Source organism: Zalophus californianus, chromosome 1 (genome assembly GCF_009762305.2).
Source record: "Zalophus californianus isolate mZalCal1 chromosome 1, mZalCal1.pri.v2, whole genome shotgun sequence".
Taxonomy (NCBI): domain Eukaryota; kingdom Metazoa; phylum Chordata; class Mammalia; order Carnivora; family Otariidae; genus Zalophus; species Zalophus californianus.
The window spans coordinates 160,061,742-160,079,863 of NC_045595.1; the positions used below are offsets into that span (position 1 = coordinate 160,061,742).

Sequence of the window (18,122 nt, forward strand, 5' to 3'; positions counted from 1 at the left end):
AGGGTGAGGGGCTGAAGGCAGACGCTTAACTGACTGAGCCACTCAGGCATCCCTATGTGGATTTGTTTTTATATTTAGTTAGTTAATCCGACCCCGAGATTTACAAGAGTCCAACATTTGGCCTTTTTGCCCCAATCTTTGTCACAAAATAACATACTGAATAACCACTAATTCAAAGAACTAAATTCTTATAAATATTCTATTTTGGCAGTCTCTATTACATGAAAATGCTTGTTTCTTTAACAATCTCATGATATTTTATGTACTATATATTTATGTTTTAATCTAGAAGAATACACTATTCTGCAATGATTTTGTTTTCAGTTTTTTATTAACTGTGATTAAAAATTCAGACTTCTAGGTAATCTTTAGGATCATTTTGAGGTGAAAAATTTAAACGACATTGTGGAGAATTAACAATGTTTTTGTATCTGTTGTTACTAAGTTAAAAAAATTTTCCAAATGTATTTATATTTGTTTTCTAAATGTCTTAGCCCCTACTGAGATGACTTTAACTATTTGACATTAACACACTAACACTAGTTGATGTGAAAAGTTATGAATAGATTTTTACATTTTAAACTATCTTCATATTGGAGAAAAAAGGCTCCCTTTGGTCATGATATAGTATTAGTTTTAATGTCGTGGTGGATTCTCCTTGCTAACATTTTATTTAGGATTGTTGCTTCTATATTCCTAAGTGAGATTGCTTTGTGTCTTTTCTGTGGTGGTGTTGATTAGTACTGTCTTGGCAAAAAGAACTGGGAAGTTCTCTATATTTGAATATATGCTCTAAACTCACTGCTAAATTTTCAGGTCCTCCTTCAGGCTTCCAATATTTCAAGCTTGAGAAAAGGATATTCTAAAGCAATAAAAGATGGAAGTGTAGTCAATCCAGGTGGTTGGCCTACCCAGTTCCAAACTCTAAGTAATATAGCTTGTGCTGCACAAGCTGTAAAGTTAATCCAAAATTAAATAGTCTAGATTGTCCTTCAAGTTAAGGAAAAATAACAAAGCTTTCATTTCATCCTTTAGAAGAGAGCCTTTCAGAAAGAAAGAGAAAGAGGGAGAGAGAGAAGAAAGAAAGAAAGAAAGAAAGAAAAATAAAGAAAGAAAAGAAAGAAGGAAGTAAAGGAAGGAAGGAAGGAAAGAAAGAAAGAAAGAAAAAGAAAAAGAAAGAAAAAGAAAAGAAAGAACGTAAAGAAAGAGAGAGAGAAAGAAAGAAAAAGAAAGAAAGAAAGAAAGAAAGAAAGAAAGAAAGAAAGAAAGAAAGAAAGAAAGAAAGAAAAAGAAAGAAAGAAAGAGATCTGTATTATTTTCACTGGGGTTTATATTTTTCTAAAAGTTACATTGAATGACCAAGAAAAAAATATCTGGAGTTTAAATGGAGTTTAAAGTAACCAACTACCCCTGTTTACAAGGTGTTAGGTGTTACAAACTCCATTTTTCTTTATTTCTTCTTCTTTTTTTTCAGAGCATTTTTGTATGTTACATGAGACCCATATTGGAGAAAAGTGGTTTGAACTGTGAGAGATGTTTTAAAACTTAGCATTACTGGGCAATTTACAAAAGTTAAAAGTCGGCTTCCATAAAGCTTTAAGCTGGGCTGGCCCCGGGGGCTTACAGCTCTTTTCCAAATATAATTTCAGAATCATGAAGATGTGATGTGATTGAGAAGAAAAGTGTGGATTTTACAGTCAGACAGACCTAGATCGGAATCCCAGTTCTGCTACTTCACTGACTTTGTAACCTTCAGCAAATTGCTTAATCTTTCCCAAACACGATTCTCCATCTCTATCATAAAAAAGCATAATATCTAAGCATGAGGTTACTGTACAGATAAAAGAAGGTAATAAACGAGAAAACCACTTTCATAGCATCAGGTTCACACAGTGTGTTCAGTTAAGTATCAGGACTGTTCCCGCCCAACTGGATTTAAAACCTGACATTTCACCTGCTTAGAGATACAGATTTAACTTATGTCTTTTCTTATGGTTCGATTCACCATATTCCCTTAATAAATCATTAAGTGATATCAATTATTTACATATTTGAAGAAACACGTTTGTCTGTCTTTCACCAAAAAAGACCGTTCTGAGGGGAGCACAGGCGAGAACAGTGTCAGAGAAAGCCTGGCTCCCTGTGATCGGAGACTTGGGAGCCAACAGGACTGGTGAGGCATCCACAGCAGAAACAAAAAGAGCTAAGAGTCATGGGAAAGAAACTCAAGAAGGAGGAAGATGAATTTTACCTATTCAATAATTTCTTCTAGGGATAATGCTGATGAAAAGTCACTGACTTTTGGAAATGAATCCTTCGTTTGACCATTATGCCACAACTAGAGTGTAGAATAGGCTAGGAAGATTAATTCTTCCAAATCCTCCAAGTGAAAGAAAGTGCTGAGCACTTAGTAGATTCTCAATGAAACTCACTGCGTAATTATTATTATTATTATTCAAATCGCCATGAGCAAGAGAATATAAATGGGTGCTTTCATTTCTCCCCCCTAAGAACTTCTAATGATTTCTTAAAGTAGCCACGTATTATTCTAGTCAGTATTTTGGGTTTTTTTATTTTTCACTGAGGAATATCGGAACCAATTTACTTGCCCAGAATGAGGAAGGAAGTTGATAATGAAGGAATAATGAAAATCTAGGTATTTGTACTGCACTTCACCTTATGGCCCTTGAAAATAACCTTTAAAATTAAAGCTCAAACAGTGAATTTTTTCAAGGGGTTTTACTGAAAGACACTATGACTTAAAATAATCTCCAAATCCATTTAAAACATATCTTGAGTCTTCTGATTCAATGCCTTAAATTATAACAATGCTTCTTTAAAACCATATTAAGTATAATAATCATCTTTGACCGCTCTTGAAGTATGGAGTAGAATTTTTCTACTGCTGAGATTATCATCTAGTGGTTTCAATATAAAAGTATAACATTTAAAACCATAAAAGTTATTACAGATTATTTATTCCAGCACCTTTATTTCATCGACAAGGAAACTGAGACCTACAGACAGTCAAGGACATACAACTGGCATGTTTACAGCCAAGACATGACTCCCAGACCCCTGTTTTTTTGGTAACACCTCAGCTCTCCTAACCTTTAGCCGTTTTGTGGGTTGGAGACAATAAATTGCTAACATTATTCATTGGGACTCTAGATGATAGATTTAGAAATCAGGAGAAAAAAGAAATCAGGATTTAACTATCTGCTGTGCTCAGGACCACTTAAATTTAAACATCTACATATATGTGTGTTACATACATACATATTTTACATGCATACACACATTATGTTTGTTATAGTGGAATAAAGAGTTCTGTCTTGGTAGTTAGGTGCATTGAACGGGGTATTTAAGCTCATTAATCAGTTTCCTTATTGATTAAAAGGGAATATGATTCTCACCCTGGCTTTCTAATGAAGATCACAATAGATCTTGTATGAATGAATGTATGTATGCATATGCATGGCTGCTCTTTGTGATAATGAAGAGAATAAAATAAAATCAGCATTGCTAAGAGAGTTATTTAAAATGGAGCCAGGAGGACTTTGAGGAAGTGGGGTTTATGCACATCTTCTGTCTCAAATTCTTGGAATTTTTGCTGAACTCAGTTAAAAGCCAAGGCATCTGCTATATGTTAAAATGGACATGAATGGGCGTCCCCGCGTGTGTGCACCTAATCTCAGCTGGTCCGCCCGAGACCCCCTGAGCGCCAACCCTATTCCCCTGCGCGGTCCCATTTCCGCTCCAACAAGATGAAAGAAACTATCATGAACCAGGAGAAACTCGCCAAGCTGCAAGCACAAGTGCGCATTGGTGGGAAAGGAACTGCTCGCCGAAAGAAGAAGGTGGTTCATAGAACGGCTACAGCAGATGATAAAAAACTTCAGTTCTCCTTAAAGAAGTTCGGGGTAAACAATATCTCTGGTATTGAAGAAGTGAATATGTTCACAAACCAAGGAACAGTGATCCATTTTAACAACCGCAAAGTTCAGGCATCCCTGGCAGCGAACACTTTCACCATTACAGGCCATGCTGAGACAAAGCAGCTGACAGAAATGCTACCCAGTATCTTAAACCAACTTGATGCAGACAGTCTGACTAGTTTAAGAAGACTGGCTGAAGCTCTGCCCAAACAATCTGTGGATGGAAAAGCACCACTTGCTACCGGAGAGGAGGATGATGATGAAGTTCTGGGTAGGAACCTTCACTTATGGCCAACGTAGAGAATCTTAGAAGGAAGAATAACAAATCTTTATACTGTAGGAAAGCCTCCCTTGGGGGAATTGGTAATAAGATCTTGTGGAGAATTTTGATGAAGCTTCCAAGAATGAAGCAAACTGAATTGAGTCAACTTCTGAAGAACATAAAACTTGAAGAAGTTACTGGGAGCTGCTATTTTATATTATGACTGCTTTTTAAAATTTTGTTCATGGATCTGATAAAATCTAGATCTCTAATATTTTTAAGTCCAAGCCCCTTGGACACTGCAGCTCTTTTCAGTTTTTGCTTATACACAATTCATTCTTTGCAGCTATTTAAGCTGAAGAAGCCTGGGAATAAAGTTTGAAACAAGGTTAATAAAGTTCTTTGCCTAGGGGAAAAAAAAAAAATGGACATGAATGGACTTTCCACCTAAGACTAGCCCTAGCAACCAATCACATATATATTAGTGTAACTGTAGCTACACCAGCACCAATCACATTTCATTCAAATCAATTTATGTAAATTCCCTCCTTCCTCTTTAAAAACCCTAACCTCCTTTGTCTCTCCAGAGCAGTTTCAATTTCTCCTGAGTTAGAGTCCCTAAGCCCCCAAATAAGTACATGTATTTTATTTTGCTGCTTGTGATTTTGTCTTTCATTGGTTGCCATATGTAAATTTTAAACTGTTAAGCAAATGTAAAGGATTACTAGGTCCTCATGCATGGTGAGTTCTAGAGTAGTGAGAGGATTGAGAAGTACTTGCGTTTCTAAGGGTATGAGGCCTTCTTTAGGCTATTTTCTTCTGCTCACTGGAGGAGTAGGTTGCCTATTTACTAGTCAATGTAATTAACACTAAGCAATCACAATAAAAAAAAAGCCTTCAGAGATCTCAAGGACGTAGTACAAAAGTTTACTTCTCCTTACAAAATGTGTTGCAGGTTGCCGGGAGCATTTTGACTTAGAAAATAGGATTCATCTGGCCGTGAGACAACCATCTCAACACATGACCTCCAAGCCAAAGGTCTTAATTGGCTCTTAACTGCCTCAGCCCAGGAGTAATCTCATAATTCTTACGCATAACCCATTGGCCTCCACATTACTGCAAGAAGAACTAGAAACTGTTGGAGAGCACCTGGAGAATTTGGTGAGCAGCACCAGTCTCTAGCACATCTGGGGATCATACTAGAATATGTCTCTTCACTAACTTTTGATGTCAAAACTTATGAGATGGAGCCATACATTCAAGGTCCTACCAAAGTAAGGGATAAATAAATAGAACCACAAAACAATCATATTGGGGGAAACCCAAAAGAGAAAAATATTCATAATATTAGATTCTATCTCTGTAGCCACAAATAAAGAATAGTATGCTTATTTAATTTATAAGTAATCACTTATGTATATGTATACATAAGATACAATACATAACATTCAGTTATAGTATATAATACATTATATATATATAAGAAATTGTATCATAGAATTATAGAATGTAATGAGCACAAAGCATAAAATGTAACTCCCTTCTTCTTCCCGACTATAGAGGAAAAGCTCTCAGTTTTTCCCCATTGAGGATGATATTAGTTGTGGGTCTTTTGTATATGGCCTTTATGATGTGTAGGTATGTTCCCTCTATCCCTACTTTGTTGAGGATTTTTATCAAGAAAGGATGCTGTATTTTGTCAAATGCTTTTTCTGCATCCATTGAGAGGATCATATGGTTCTTATCCTTTCTTTTATTAATGTAGTGTATCACATTGATTGATTTGTGAATATTGAACCATGCCTACAGGCCAGAAATAAATCCCACTTGATCATGCTGAATAATCCTTTTAATATACTGTTGGATTTGATTTGCTAGTATCTTGTTGAAAATTTTTGCCTCCATGTTCATCAGGGAGATTGGCCTGTAATTCCCCTTTTTAGTGGGGTCTTTGTCTGGTTTGGGATCAAGGTAATGCTGGGTTCATACAATGACTTTGGAAGTTTTCCTTCTGTTTCTATTTTTGGAACAGTTTGAGAAGAATAGGTATTAACTCTTCTTTAAATGTCTAGTAGAATTCTCCTGGGAAGACATCTGGCCCAAGAGTTTTGTTTGTTGGGAGATTTTTGATTACTGATTCAATTTCTTTGCTGGTTATGGGTCTGTTCAAATTTTCTATTTCTTCCAGTTTCAGTTTTGGTAGTTTCTTTGTTTCTAGGAATTTATCCATTTCTTCCAAATTGCCCAATTTGTTGGCATATAATTTTTTGTAACATTCTCTTATAATTTTATTTCTGTGGTGTTGTTTGTGATCTCTCCTCTTCATTCATGATTTTATTTGGGTCCTTTCTCTTTTCTTTTTGATAAGTCTGGCTAGGAGTTTAACAATTTTATTAATTATTTCAAAAACCCAGCTCTTAGTTTCATTGATTTGTTCTACTGGTTTGTTGTTGTTGTTTCTGTATCATTTATTTCTGCTCTAATCTTTATTATTTCCCTTCTGCTGGCTTTAGGCTTTATTTGCTTTTTTATTTTCCTTTTCTATTTCCTTTAGGTTTAAATTAGGTTGTACATTTGGGACTTTTCTTGCTTCTTGAGATAGGCCTGTATTGCTATATACTTCCATCTTATGACTGCCTTTGCTACATCCCAAAGGATCTGGACTGCCATGTTTTCATCTTCATTTGCTTCCATGTATTTTTTTTTTTATTTTTTCTTCAATTTCCTGGTTAACACATTCATTTTTTAGGAAGATGTTCTTTAACCTCCATGTACTCATGACTTTCCAAATTTTTTCTTGTGGTGGACTTCAAGTTTCATAGCATTGTGGTCTAAAAATATGCATGGTATGATCTCAATCATTTTGTACTGGTTAAGGCCTGATTTGTGATCCCTTATGTGATCTATTCTGGAGAATGTTCCATGTCCACTCAAAAAGAATGCGTATTCTCCTGATTTTAGATGAAACGTTCTGAATATATCTGTTAAGTTCATCTGGTCCAATGTGTCATTCAAAGCTGTTGTTTCCTTGTTGATCTTCTGCTTAGATGACCTGTTCATTGTTCTAAGTTGGTGTTAAAGTCCCCTACTATTATTGTATTATTATCAATGAGTTGTTTTATGTTTGTTATTAATTGTTTTATATATCTGGGTGCTCCCAAGTTGGGGGCATAAGTATTTGCAATTGTTAGGTCTTCTTGTTGGATAGACCCCTTTCTTATGATATAGTACCCTTCTTCATCTCTTGTTACAGTCTTTGGCTTAAAATCTAGTTTGTCTGATGTAAGTATGGCTATTCTGGCTTTCTTTTGACATCCATTAGTATGATAGATGGTTCTCCATCCCCTCACTTTCAATCTGGAGGTAACTTTGGGTCTAAAATGAGTCTCTTATGGGCAGCTTATAGATAGGTCTTGTGTTTTTTTTTTTTTTAATACATTCTGATACTCTATGTCTCTTTTCCTTATATTTTTATTTATTTATTTGAGAGAGAGTGCAAGTGAGAGAGAGAGAGCACAAGTAGGGGAAGGGGCAGAGGGAGAGGGAGAAGCAGACTCCCCAGTGAGCAGGGAGCCTAAAGCAGGGCTCAGTCCCAGGACCCTGGGATCCTGACCTGAGCCAAAGGCAGACATTTAACTTACTGAGCCACCCAGATGTCCCCTCTATATCTTTTGATTGGAGCATTTAGTCCATTTACATTCAGAGTGATTCTTCATAAATATGAATTTAATGCCATTATATTGCCTGTAAAGTCCTTGTTTCTGGAGATTTCCCTTTTCTGTTCCTTTCTAGTCTTCGTTGTTTTGGTCTTTCTTTCCCATTCAAGGAGTCCCCTTTAATATTTCTTGCAGGGCTAGTTTTGTGGTCACAAACTCCTTTAGTTTTTGTTTGCCTGGGAAACTCTTTATCTCTCCTATTCTGAATAACAGCCTTGTTGGATAAAGTATTCTTGGCTGCATATTTTTCCCATTTGGCATGTTGAATATATCATACCCCTTATTCTGGCCTGCCAGGTTTCTATGAAGAGATCTGCTGCTGATTTGTCTTCCCTTGTGGATTAGGGATTACTCTTCCCTTGCTTTCTTTCCTCATCTCCGTATTTTGCAAATTTTACTGCAATACCTCCTGGTGTTGGCTGCTTTTGTTGATTTTGATGGGAGTTCTCTGTGCCTCCTGGATTTGGATGCCTGTTTCTTCCCCCCAAATCAGGGAAGTTTACAGTTATAATTTGCTCAAATAAACCTTCTGCCCTTCCCCCTTTCTTCTTCTGGGATTCCTATGATATAAATGTTATTATGCTTTATGGAGTCGCTGAGTTCCCAAGGTGCACTTTTGTGATCCAGTATTTTTCTTTCCCTTTTTTCAGCTTCATTATTTTTCATAATTTTATCTTCTACATCGCTTATTTGTTCTTCCATCCTTGTCATCATTATATCCAGCCAGTTTTGCATCTCGGTTATTGCATTTTTTATTTTGGCCTGACTAGTTTTTAGGTCTTTTATCTCCGTGGTAAGAATCTCTTTGGTTTCTCCTATGCTTTTCTCAAGCCCATCTAGTATCGTTATGATTGTTGTTTTAAATTCTGGTTCAGGCATATTATTTATATCTATTTTGATTAGCTCCCTGGTCATGATCTCTTCTTATTCTTTCTTTTGGTATGAATTCTTCCATCTTGGCATTTTGCTTAGATCTCTGTCTTCTCTATGCTAGGAAAGCCTGTGTCTGGTCCTATTTCCACTGGAGCTAAAACTTTGCAGCACTCTGTGATCAGTGGACCTGGTGTGTGGGTGGTTGGGAGTGGAGGAGGTTGTGCCAGTCTTCTGGGGGAAGGGCCTGCTGCTGCTTTGGTTCTCAGTCATACCTGCCCTATTAAAAAAGGCACCTGTAGAGCCTAGAGGGGTGGGGCTTGGTGTAAGAGGCTCAAGTCTGCATTGTGTGTTCTGGGCTGCTTGCTGAAGTCCATCCATGCTGAAGGAAGGGGTGAAAAATGGCATTGGCCCAATATCTTCCCCATAGAAGGGAGTTCGTGCCCTCTGTTGTTCAGGAAGCCCTCACAGAAGGGCAAACACTCTAGCCTTTTGTGTCCCAGGCTTCCATCAGATCCCTGCCTTTACCCTGTCTGTGTCCACACCATTTGCCTTCTCAGAGGCAGTGCAGAGCTCCTGTGTTTTATCTCAGGTGTGCCAGCTGGGTTCAAAACTCCAAATTTCAGAGACCTGGTGTAACACAGAGCTGCACTTATCCTCTGGGGGAGGGTCTTGCTGCACTGTGCTTATACAGTTTGTTCCAGAAAAGTAGTCACATGAACAGGCAGGGCCTTGGATTTTATGGTAAAGCATAGCAAAAAGCCAGCATCCAGATTAGCTGCTCTCAGCATGTATCTCTCTTCACATATGAGCAGGGGCAGCTCAATGGTGCCCATGGACTCTTTTGTTTCCAGAGATGGTAGTGCCATCTCTCCCAAATGTACTCCAAGAAGGGGAACTGCCTCTCCTAGTGTAACCCAGGGGATCCTCAGACCATGCTGTCTGTTCCTGGGCCTCTGCCCTCTTCAACAGGAGCCCAACAATGCCCACCAGGCTCAACCCTGGCAATGGCATGGACTTCTGAAATTTCAGATATTTCAGCTCCACTGCTTATAAAAACTTGTGGAAATCAGCCCCTCTCATTTTCCCTGTCAACGGTATTGGGGGAAGTGTTTTTCTTGTACAATCTCCTGTGTGCTGCTTTATCTCTTTCTCTCTCTTCTCTCTGTGATCAATGTTCCCTCCCCTTCACAGCACCTATGATTCTTTTCTTCCCCACATCATGTCTTCAGACCTCTTACCTCTGATGATGTGGCCTCTTTTCTCCCTCTAGTTGTGCAGTTTGTTCTCTCAGTCCTCAGATTGATTTCCTGAGTGTTTAGAATGATTTGATAATTACCTAGCTGTGTTCAAGAGATGAGGCAAGCATAAAGTCCCCCTACTACCTGGCCATCTTAACTCCTCCAAATCCAGAGTTGTTTAGTAAGGTTTGTTATGTTTATTCAGTGCCTTCTCCACTGATAAAAGTTATATGGGTCCTCCTCTTCCTGGTACTATAGAGAGAGATACCTTTACAAATGGAAATTTTCTTTATAAATGTAAATTTCCTTTATAAAAGGAAAACATATCCCTGTTTTTAGAGGTTTTCCTATATCTGCCAATTCTCAGCGGCCTTTGGTAAAATAGTGCATATGTCAAAGAGGCATATCTTATTGTGGTATATTCTGGTACCCTTGGGGGAAGCAATGTCTAAAAAAGCAGTGAAAAGAAAAAAAAGACAGTGAAATTGGCTTTTTATTACTAAGCTGTACTGATGCTAGGCTAAGGGAAAATGAGAAACTGAGGACCATTAACAAGAATCAAAGGGTAAGTCTGAGAGGTAAGGACTTCTTTGGATGACAAAAAGGCCTTTATTTCCTATAGTTGAAGAGGGAGGCACAGCTGAAGAGAAATGTGAAAGCTGATAATTGGGGTCACAGAACTTAATAAATGTTTAGCTAAGGCAGGAGTGTTATGCCAAAGCAGGTATGGTCATCTGGGTGTATGCACTGTGTTTTGGGTTCTGCATGCCCCCTGTGAACTCTCAAAATTGGTACAGGTGTCCCACTACTTGTCAATATGACCTAGAATGTGAGAAGACATGAGAACAACCTCTCTCTCTCTCGAGGCAACAGGTTTCTGCTATAGGAACTGTTTTATCTAGCTAACTAGCCAGCTAGCTACCTAATCGCAAAGTCAAGCCAATACCTAGTATTAAATCCCAGCATAATTGGGAACATACAGGGACTGATAAAGGAGAAAAGCTGCAAGAATTAGTTGGCATGTATCTATATAAGCCATAGTGATATCCCTAGGATTTGATATTGGGAGCCCTTGATCAGGGGCCTTAAACACAAGACTGTATTACACAAGTAAGTATTCATTGATTTGGGGGTCAGGTTTTTGGGACATAGGATATAATAACCTAGCAGGAACCATAGAGGATTGGACGATAGGCTACTAGGGTGCCTCTTAAAAGCCTGGAGAAACCATGGGAAGCTTGGGTTTCCCTGGCATACAGAAGAGGAAGGAGGATTGAGAAAAGTGTTTATGCTGGTTTGAATGTATTCTGTGAGCCCAGAAAACCCACCACAGATTGTTTCCTGAAAGGCCACCAGAAACACATCATTTACCAAAGCCATGAAGAATGTGCTCATGAGAGGGTGCCAACATCACAAAGCTGTTCTTTTATGCTCTCCTCTTCAGGCTAGGGCTGACAGTAGGATAGGTAGTTACAGAGTTGGGCTGGTAAGTGCCACAGGGACCTGGCCCCAAAGTAATAAAAGCCAGATGACTGAACTTAATTGACATACACTGGGGACCACATTATCATAGGAAGTAGAAAAGTCAGAGGGAGAGCCAAGGGAGATTGACCTGCCAGCAGTTTTGAAGATGGTTAATAGAATATGGTATCCCCAGGTGCATGCCATTAGCAAGCCACTTAGGGTCCTATTTAACATCTACAAGTATAAGAAGGCAAGGATGGAGAAGCAGGAGGATGAAGGAAATTATCCTAATAAAAAGCTGTGATCCAGAGTGCCTGTGTGGCTCAGTTGGTTAAGTGTCCAACTCTTGATTTTGGTTCAGGTCATGATCTCAGGGTTGTGAGATCCAGCCCTGCATTGGGCTCCACAGGGAGTCTCCTTCCTCCTTCTCCTTCTCCCTCTGCTCCCCCCAGTCTTTCTCTCTCTCTCCCCCTTCAAACAAATAAATAAATCTTTAAAAAAAGTTGTGATTTCCTTGTTCAGGTCCACGTCCTAAACCAATATTCATATCTGGAAACTACTGACTGAACTGGTGGCTCAGTCCCTATGAGGAAGGACCCTATAACACAATGGCAAATATATACTCTAAGAATTCCGTCAGTGCTAAACCAATGGGCCTGAAGAATTTGACTCAGGTGACTATACACTGAGAAAAGTGAAATACCCAGACAATGCAAGGACTATTGCCCATAGAGATGGGCTGACACTGATATTCGAAGATCCAAAATATCATCATTCCCTCCCTGATAGAGTGAGGTATACAGAAGCCAGATAATAAATGGAATTTTAGAGGAAGTCAATCTCTTAGTGGTCCACTGGGTGTTGAACACATCCCATGGTCATTTCCAGGTCCCAAATGTATCATCAGGATTGACATGTTTGGTAGTTAAAATAACTCCCATTGGGAGTTGAGTCATTGACCTATGAGTAAAAGCTAGTAAAAAAGCAGTATCACAACCAAATGGGGTTGGTATGGATTAGTGCCACCATTAAAGACCTAAAGGATAAAAGGGAGGTTTTTTTTTTTAAATCATATCATATTTTAATTTTCTTTGCCACTCAGAGCCCTGCAGAGAATGGATGAATCCTGGAGAATGACCATGGACCTTCACAAGTTCAATCAATTCTGCTGTGTTGGATGTAGTATAATTGCTGGAACAGATTAATAGGGTCTTGAACATGCTTTGCTGTCACTGATTTGGCAAACGTTTCTTTTCTAATCAGAAAAGAGGATGAGAAACAGTTTCTATTCACAGGGAAAAGATAATATTAATTAACAGTTTATTGTCAGGGCCATGTTCATGCTCCCCCCTTCCATCATAATATTGTCCAAAGAGATCTGGACTATCTGGACATCCCACAGAAAATCACATCCATGTAATACATGAAAGATACCATGTAGATGGGGCAGGATGAGCAAGAGGTGGCTAGTAAAGTAGAGGCAGTGGTTTGACACTTGTGCTCCACAGGGTGGTAGATAAACCCACAGTAAAGTTTATAAGAATGCAGTGGTCAGGAGAGTCCTGAGACAGCCTCTTCAAAGTAAACTTTAAATTTCTGAATTCACATACATGGCTCTAAAGAATGAAGCCTAGCTGGCCACTTTGGCTTCAAAGGCAATACATTATACACCTAAACATTGTGATCAGACCAATATACTAGGAAACACAAAAGGCTGCCTGCTTTGAGTAGGGAGCAGTCTGAAGCAGATCTTGGCTGTGGTGTAAGCAGCCCTGTCACTTGGGTCTCATGATCTGGTAAATCAATATTGTTGGAGGTACCAGTGGTAGGAAAACATGTAGTGTGGAGTTTATAGCCATCTCCAACGAAGGAATCCCAACCCAGCCCCCTGGAGGTCAGAAACAAGGACATGACAGTTGTAACAGAATTATTTCACTTTTGGGCACCTGGGTGGCTCAGTTGGTTAAGCGACTGCCTTTGGCTCAGGTCATGATCCTGAGTCCCAGGATCGAGTCCCATATCGGGCTCCCTGCTCAGCAGGGAGTCTGCTTCTCCCTCTGACCCTCTTCCCTCTTGTGCTCTCTATCTCTCATTCTCTCTCTCTCAAATAAATAAATTAAATCTTTTTTTAAAAAAAGAATTATTTCACTTTTGAGAAGAGGTTCTGCCCTTTGACTAGGCCCTAGTAGAGATGGAACATGTGACCATGAGATACTAAGGGATTATCTGGAATGCCCATTTTGGGCTGGCCTTGCTATGTCATAAAGACAGACAGATGTACCAGCAGTTCATGACAGGATGGAAATGGTGCATCTGCTGTTACACTCACATAGGACTAGAGGGTACAAGTAAATTGCACAATGGTAACACAGACCCTCACACCATCTATCACCATACACCTTACCTCTCCCTTATAGCTACCTGGAGAGAGAGTCTCAATTAACCAGCTGAAGGAGAAGGAAAAAGTCCCAGCTTGGTTAAGAATGCATTGGATCATTATATGAGTACAAGCCAAAAATGGGTGGTGGCTGCATTACGGTAATATTCAGAAATGGCCTTGAAAAAGAATACAACAGGGCAAATTTTCCCAGCGAGAAAAGCTGCGAATGGTTCACCTGATCCACCCCTTTGGAAAGAAGGTGACTAGAGGTGAGAATACTGTGGATTCCTGCACAGGAGTAGATGCCCTAGTTAGCTATTCAGGGGCCTGGAAGAAAGGGACTTGAAGATTGAAGATAAGGAAGTGTGGGATAGAGGAAAGTCGATGGGTAAAATGGGAGTGGACATAAAGTATGAAAATCTCTGTATACATATAATACCCACCCAAAAGCATCCACAATGGCAAAGGTGCTGAAAAAACCAAGGAGACAAAGTGACTTGACCAGTTGACGTTAACCTGTCCTTGCTTCTGGCCTTCTCCCTCCTTCTTCTAAAATAAAGGAAAGATAATTCTGATGGGTGAGTTTGGGGTAAAGATCATACTGACTAAAAAAAAAACCCAAAAATAAAAAAAAAACATATGCAACTCTGCTGCTCAAGACCATGCAGTAAGTTTGCAGGATCAAACAATTTTTGTGGGATAAGGCAGTAGGGAAGGGGAATGTTCTAACCTGGCAATGAATATGTCTGAAAATGAAAGTCTATTTAAAGAGTAAACTCCTTGCAGGCCCATTTGGCTAACAAGCCTAAAGACACACAACTCAACAACTCTGTTAGTAATAAACTGATGGTTTATCTCTACCTGCCTGACTCCTATGCCCATCTTGCCTTGGTTCCTAATGTGGGGTATTATTTATTAGCCCCTCAAATCCAAATAACTCATAATGTGGAAAGTAAAAGATGATTTAAGTGTGCTGTATATCCTTTTCATAAAGATGATTTTATATCAGAAAAGTAATTTCTGAGAAAAAGTAGCCAATAGTTCACTTTATTTCTCTCATTATTATCTTGTAGGTGGTTGAGTGTATCTTTCCTTTCCCCTCTCTATGTAAAATTTTATTTTTAATGAGATGGAGATTTAAATTATGCAAAAATCATACTCTATGTCTACATTTATTAAGTTTTAAATGTCAGAACATTGGGCTCTAACAATCTCTTTAGAGCAAGGAAAGTGCAGGGTATGCACTCTGCTGGCAATAAAGGTAAAGAGAATCTCCCACATTCCCCTGATCAGAGTCACCTGCAGTACGCCAGATAAGACTCAAGCAGAGCAGGGCAGCTTGTGTCCCAGCCACCATGAGCATTTAGCTGACAGTCATGTACCACCTTTAAGGACCTTTTATATTTTTTGGTCTTTTATTTTATTTCTACAGCTAAACTATAAGGTTCTTAAAGTCAGCAGCCATATGATACACATACATATTTGTTCACATTATAAAGGAGGGCATTTTAGAAACTATCTAATCTCATAGTTTTAAAACTTTTTTCTTTAAATCAGTAAAATACTTTTTTTCCACAAATCCCATGGGTAAAGCAAATCAAAGAGGAGCCATTCCATTTATAGGCTGGGGACACCACAACTGCACATTGTCTTCTTTGAAGCAGCCCCATGAAACTTACAGAGCTCTGAGCTGCACAGTTTGATAGAGCATTCCCACCTCACTCCAGAGGCAAAGAAATTTAGAGATGTTATGTATCTACCAGTGTTGGGTGATAAAAAAATTACTGAATAGATGAAATGTAACTGTTGTTTAATTTAGTGCTCCTGAGTTTATAATGGCATATCTCACCTTTGAAAATGGCATAAAGAACATAAACTTTAGAGTCCAACAAATCAGGGCCCAAGTTTGTTAACTCCTCCTTGGTTCCTTCATTTGTAAAATGAGACTATTGACCCTACTTCATAATGCTTGTTCTTAGAATTAGAAGAACTATAACATCACCTATTGCAGGGTCTGGTCATATCAAAAGTTTTTTAGAAAAAAACTTCCTTCTCTCAATTAGTTTTTATTTTGCTTCGTATCATTTCATAGTAAACCTGGACTGGAGTATTGGAAAATCTAAGAAGTTGTTCAGAGTAAATGAAAGGCTTTGGTGTACCTGATTCTCGTTTCCCTGTTTGTCAGTTTCTTTATTAGTAGAATAACAAGGGCATGACATCAAGCACATTATGGCAGATGCTCTATTAATAAAATGATGGTGGCTTGTTAACCATTTGCCTAAATCGCAAAATATTGATTTTGCCTACTTCATAAGGGTAACTATATGAATAACGGAGCTATGTCCCCGAAGAAAAAAGTCAAACATGTTTATACACAACATTTGAATGAAGAATGCTCCATGGTTATTAATTTCATTTTAAAAGTATATATTGACGGGCCTTCTCTTATTTTCAAATGAAAAATAAAAAACAAGAGAAAATAAAACAAACAAAACTCTAAAGCATTTGATCCACCCTGAAGTTTTTGGAAAGATTCTGGAAAGCCATTAACACTTTTCCTGCACACCCTGTAGATGCTTCACAAACATCAAGATTATTTTATTTACACGTGAAAATGTTTTTCATTAGTAAAAAGAGCCAATTCATCTGTGTCAAAAATGTCAACAAGGAATTGATTTAACTGTGTGACTTCTAAGTGCTTTCCAACATTTAGTAGGAAATATGTAGACTAAATACAATTGACACAGTTATCTCTTAACCTTGAAAACACTTAATGGCTTACTGGAATAGTGTTAAGATACCTCCTATTAAGAAAAAGAAATGGGTATTATTTCAAAATTGCTATTTTGTGTAAAAGATAAAAAAATTGAAGCAAATTTTTTTTCAAGAATGTGAAACATTCACTCTTCTGAGTTCCACAACTGCTATTGGATATAAACATTTTTGACTCACATCACAAGAACTCATTTGTGCAACTAAGTAAGTGAGCTTATCCCTGTCTAAGCCCAAGGAAAGTTTCTACCTAACCCCTGGAAATGTACCCAGGAAAGTGGGCAGATTGCTTATGGCCTAAGAATGAACATTGATCTCTGTGCCCATGTTGTTCTGTTCTATCTGGTTCTGCATAATATCATACCTTGCCAAACACCTATGAACTGGAATTCCCACACTGTCTGACTTCTCCAGTGACAACTTGATAGTTCAGAGTTGGAATAGATGTGTACAGCCTCTGCGTGTGTGTACTTGTGAACGGGCATGTGCGTGTATGTATATTAAATAGACTAACAAACATGTGAGCACTTTGCTCAAACTAATTCTATCCCCCCTTTTCTCACCATTTTTCTCCTAAAGTCCCTTTTAAAGTTTGTGTTTTGTTTTTTTTTCTATTTTGTGGACACATCACTTCTGCGAAGGCTAACAGAGTCCATGATCCACCTTCATCATGTTCTTGCAACTTCTACTACCATGGGTGAGTCATTTCCCATCTCACGGTGAGGATGTATGAATAGAGACAATTGATTCTTCAAATGTAATTCTTTCATCACCAGCAATTCTACACTCTACCCTACTGGCAGTGGTTGTCTTGAGTTCAGATTGACAAACTCTTGAAGGACAGTTTCACCCAGGATCAATTCTACTTAACTTTAAGAAAAGATACTGGACAGGACCAAATACAGTATACACAGAAACAGCAAACTGGAGGTCTTGTGACCCCTAGGCCCAACTTCTATTATCCTAATTATTCTGTTCATGGAGTGTGCAAGATCAAAAGAGATGAGGCTGAGTGTGTACAGAAAAGCTTAGGGAGGGCATCAGCTCTGAAGTTCCTTGAACTTTTATCCTAGCTACTAATGTAGCCCCTTAGATGCAGTGATTAATTATATGAAGTTCTGAGGGGTATATGACTAGTGACCATTTTCTGAAACAATTCTATGTCAACAATACCAGTTTTCAATAATCAGTCTTGACAACAAGCTACAAGTGCTTGTCTGATACATAGTTCTTGGACAGGTTCTTAGTTATCTTAGATCTAATACCATTATCTTCCAATAAATTTCATGAGTTAATGTAATAAGGAAAATTGATGAATCCTCAAATCCACAGGAGTTCCTGAGTTTAGAAAAAGGACTGTAGTCTAGAACAAAAAGTACAAAATTCTTTCCTTTCTTTACATAAAACCATAACAAAATGTCACAAAATGTTACTTTTTATTTATATATGGTATACTTTGTTTCCATTTCTCTAGCTCAT

The 18,122-nt window shown here is 38.3% G+C and overlaps 1 protein-coding gene across 1 annotated transcript; it reads left to right on the top strand.

The window, feature by feature from the left end:
• Nucleotides 1-3,752: 3,752 nt before the first annotated feature.
• On the top strand, nucleotides 3,753-4,365 carry LOC113917887 (transcription factor BTF3-like). The gene is made up of 2 exons (XM_027585962.2): nucleotides 3,753-4,209; nucleotides 4,310-4,365. Exons 1-2 carry the CDS (start codon nucleotides 3,768-3,770, stop codon nucleotides 4,354-4,356), a joined length of 489 nt encoding a protein of 162 aa, XP_027441763.1. The 5' UTR covers nucleotides 3,753-3,767; the 3' UTR covers nucleotides 4,357-4,365.
• The last annotated feature ends 13,757 nt before the right edge of the window (nucleotides 4,366-18,122 follow it).

What these genes read in the sequence shown, in the direction of transcription:
- LOC113917887 (XM_027585962.2), top strand. Translation starts at nt 3,768, where the DNA reads ATGAAAGAAACTATCATGAACCAGGAGAAACTCGCCAAGCTGCAAGCA. An exon ending in GGATGATGATGAAGTTCTGG is followed by an intron (nt 4,210 to 4,309) that starts GTAGGAACCTTC and finishes ATTGGTAATAAG; the next exon opens with ATCTTGTGGAGAATTTTGAT.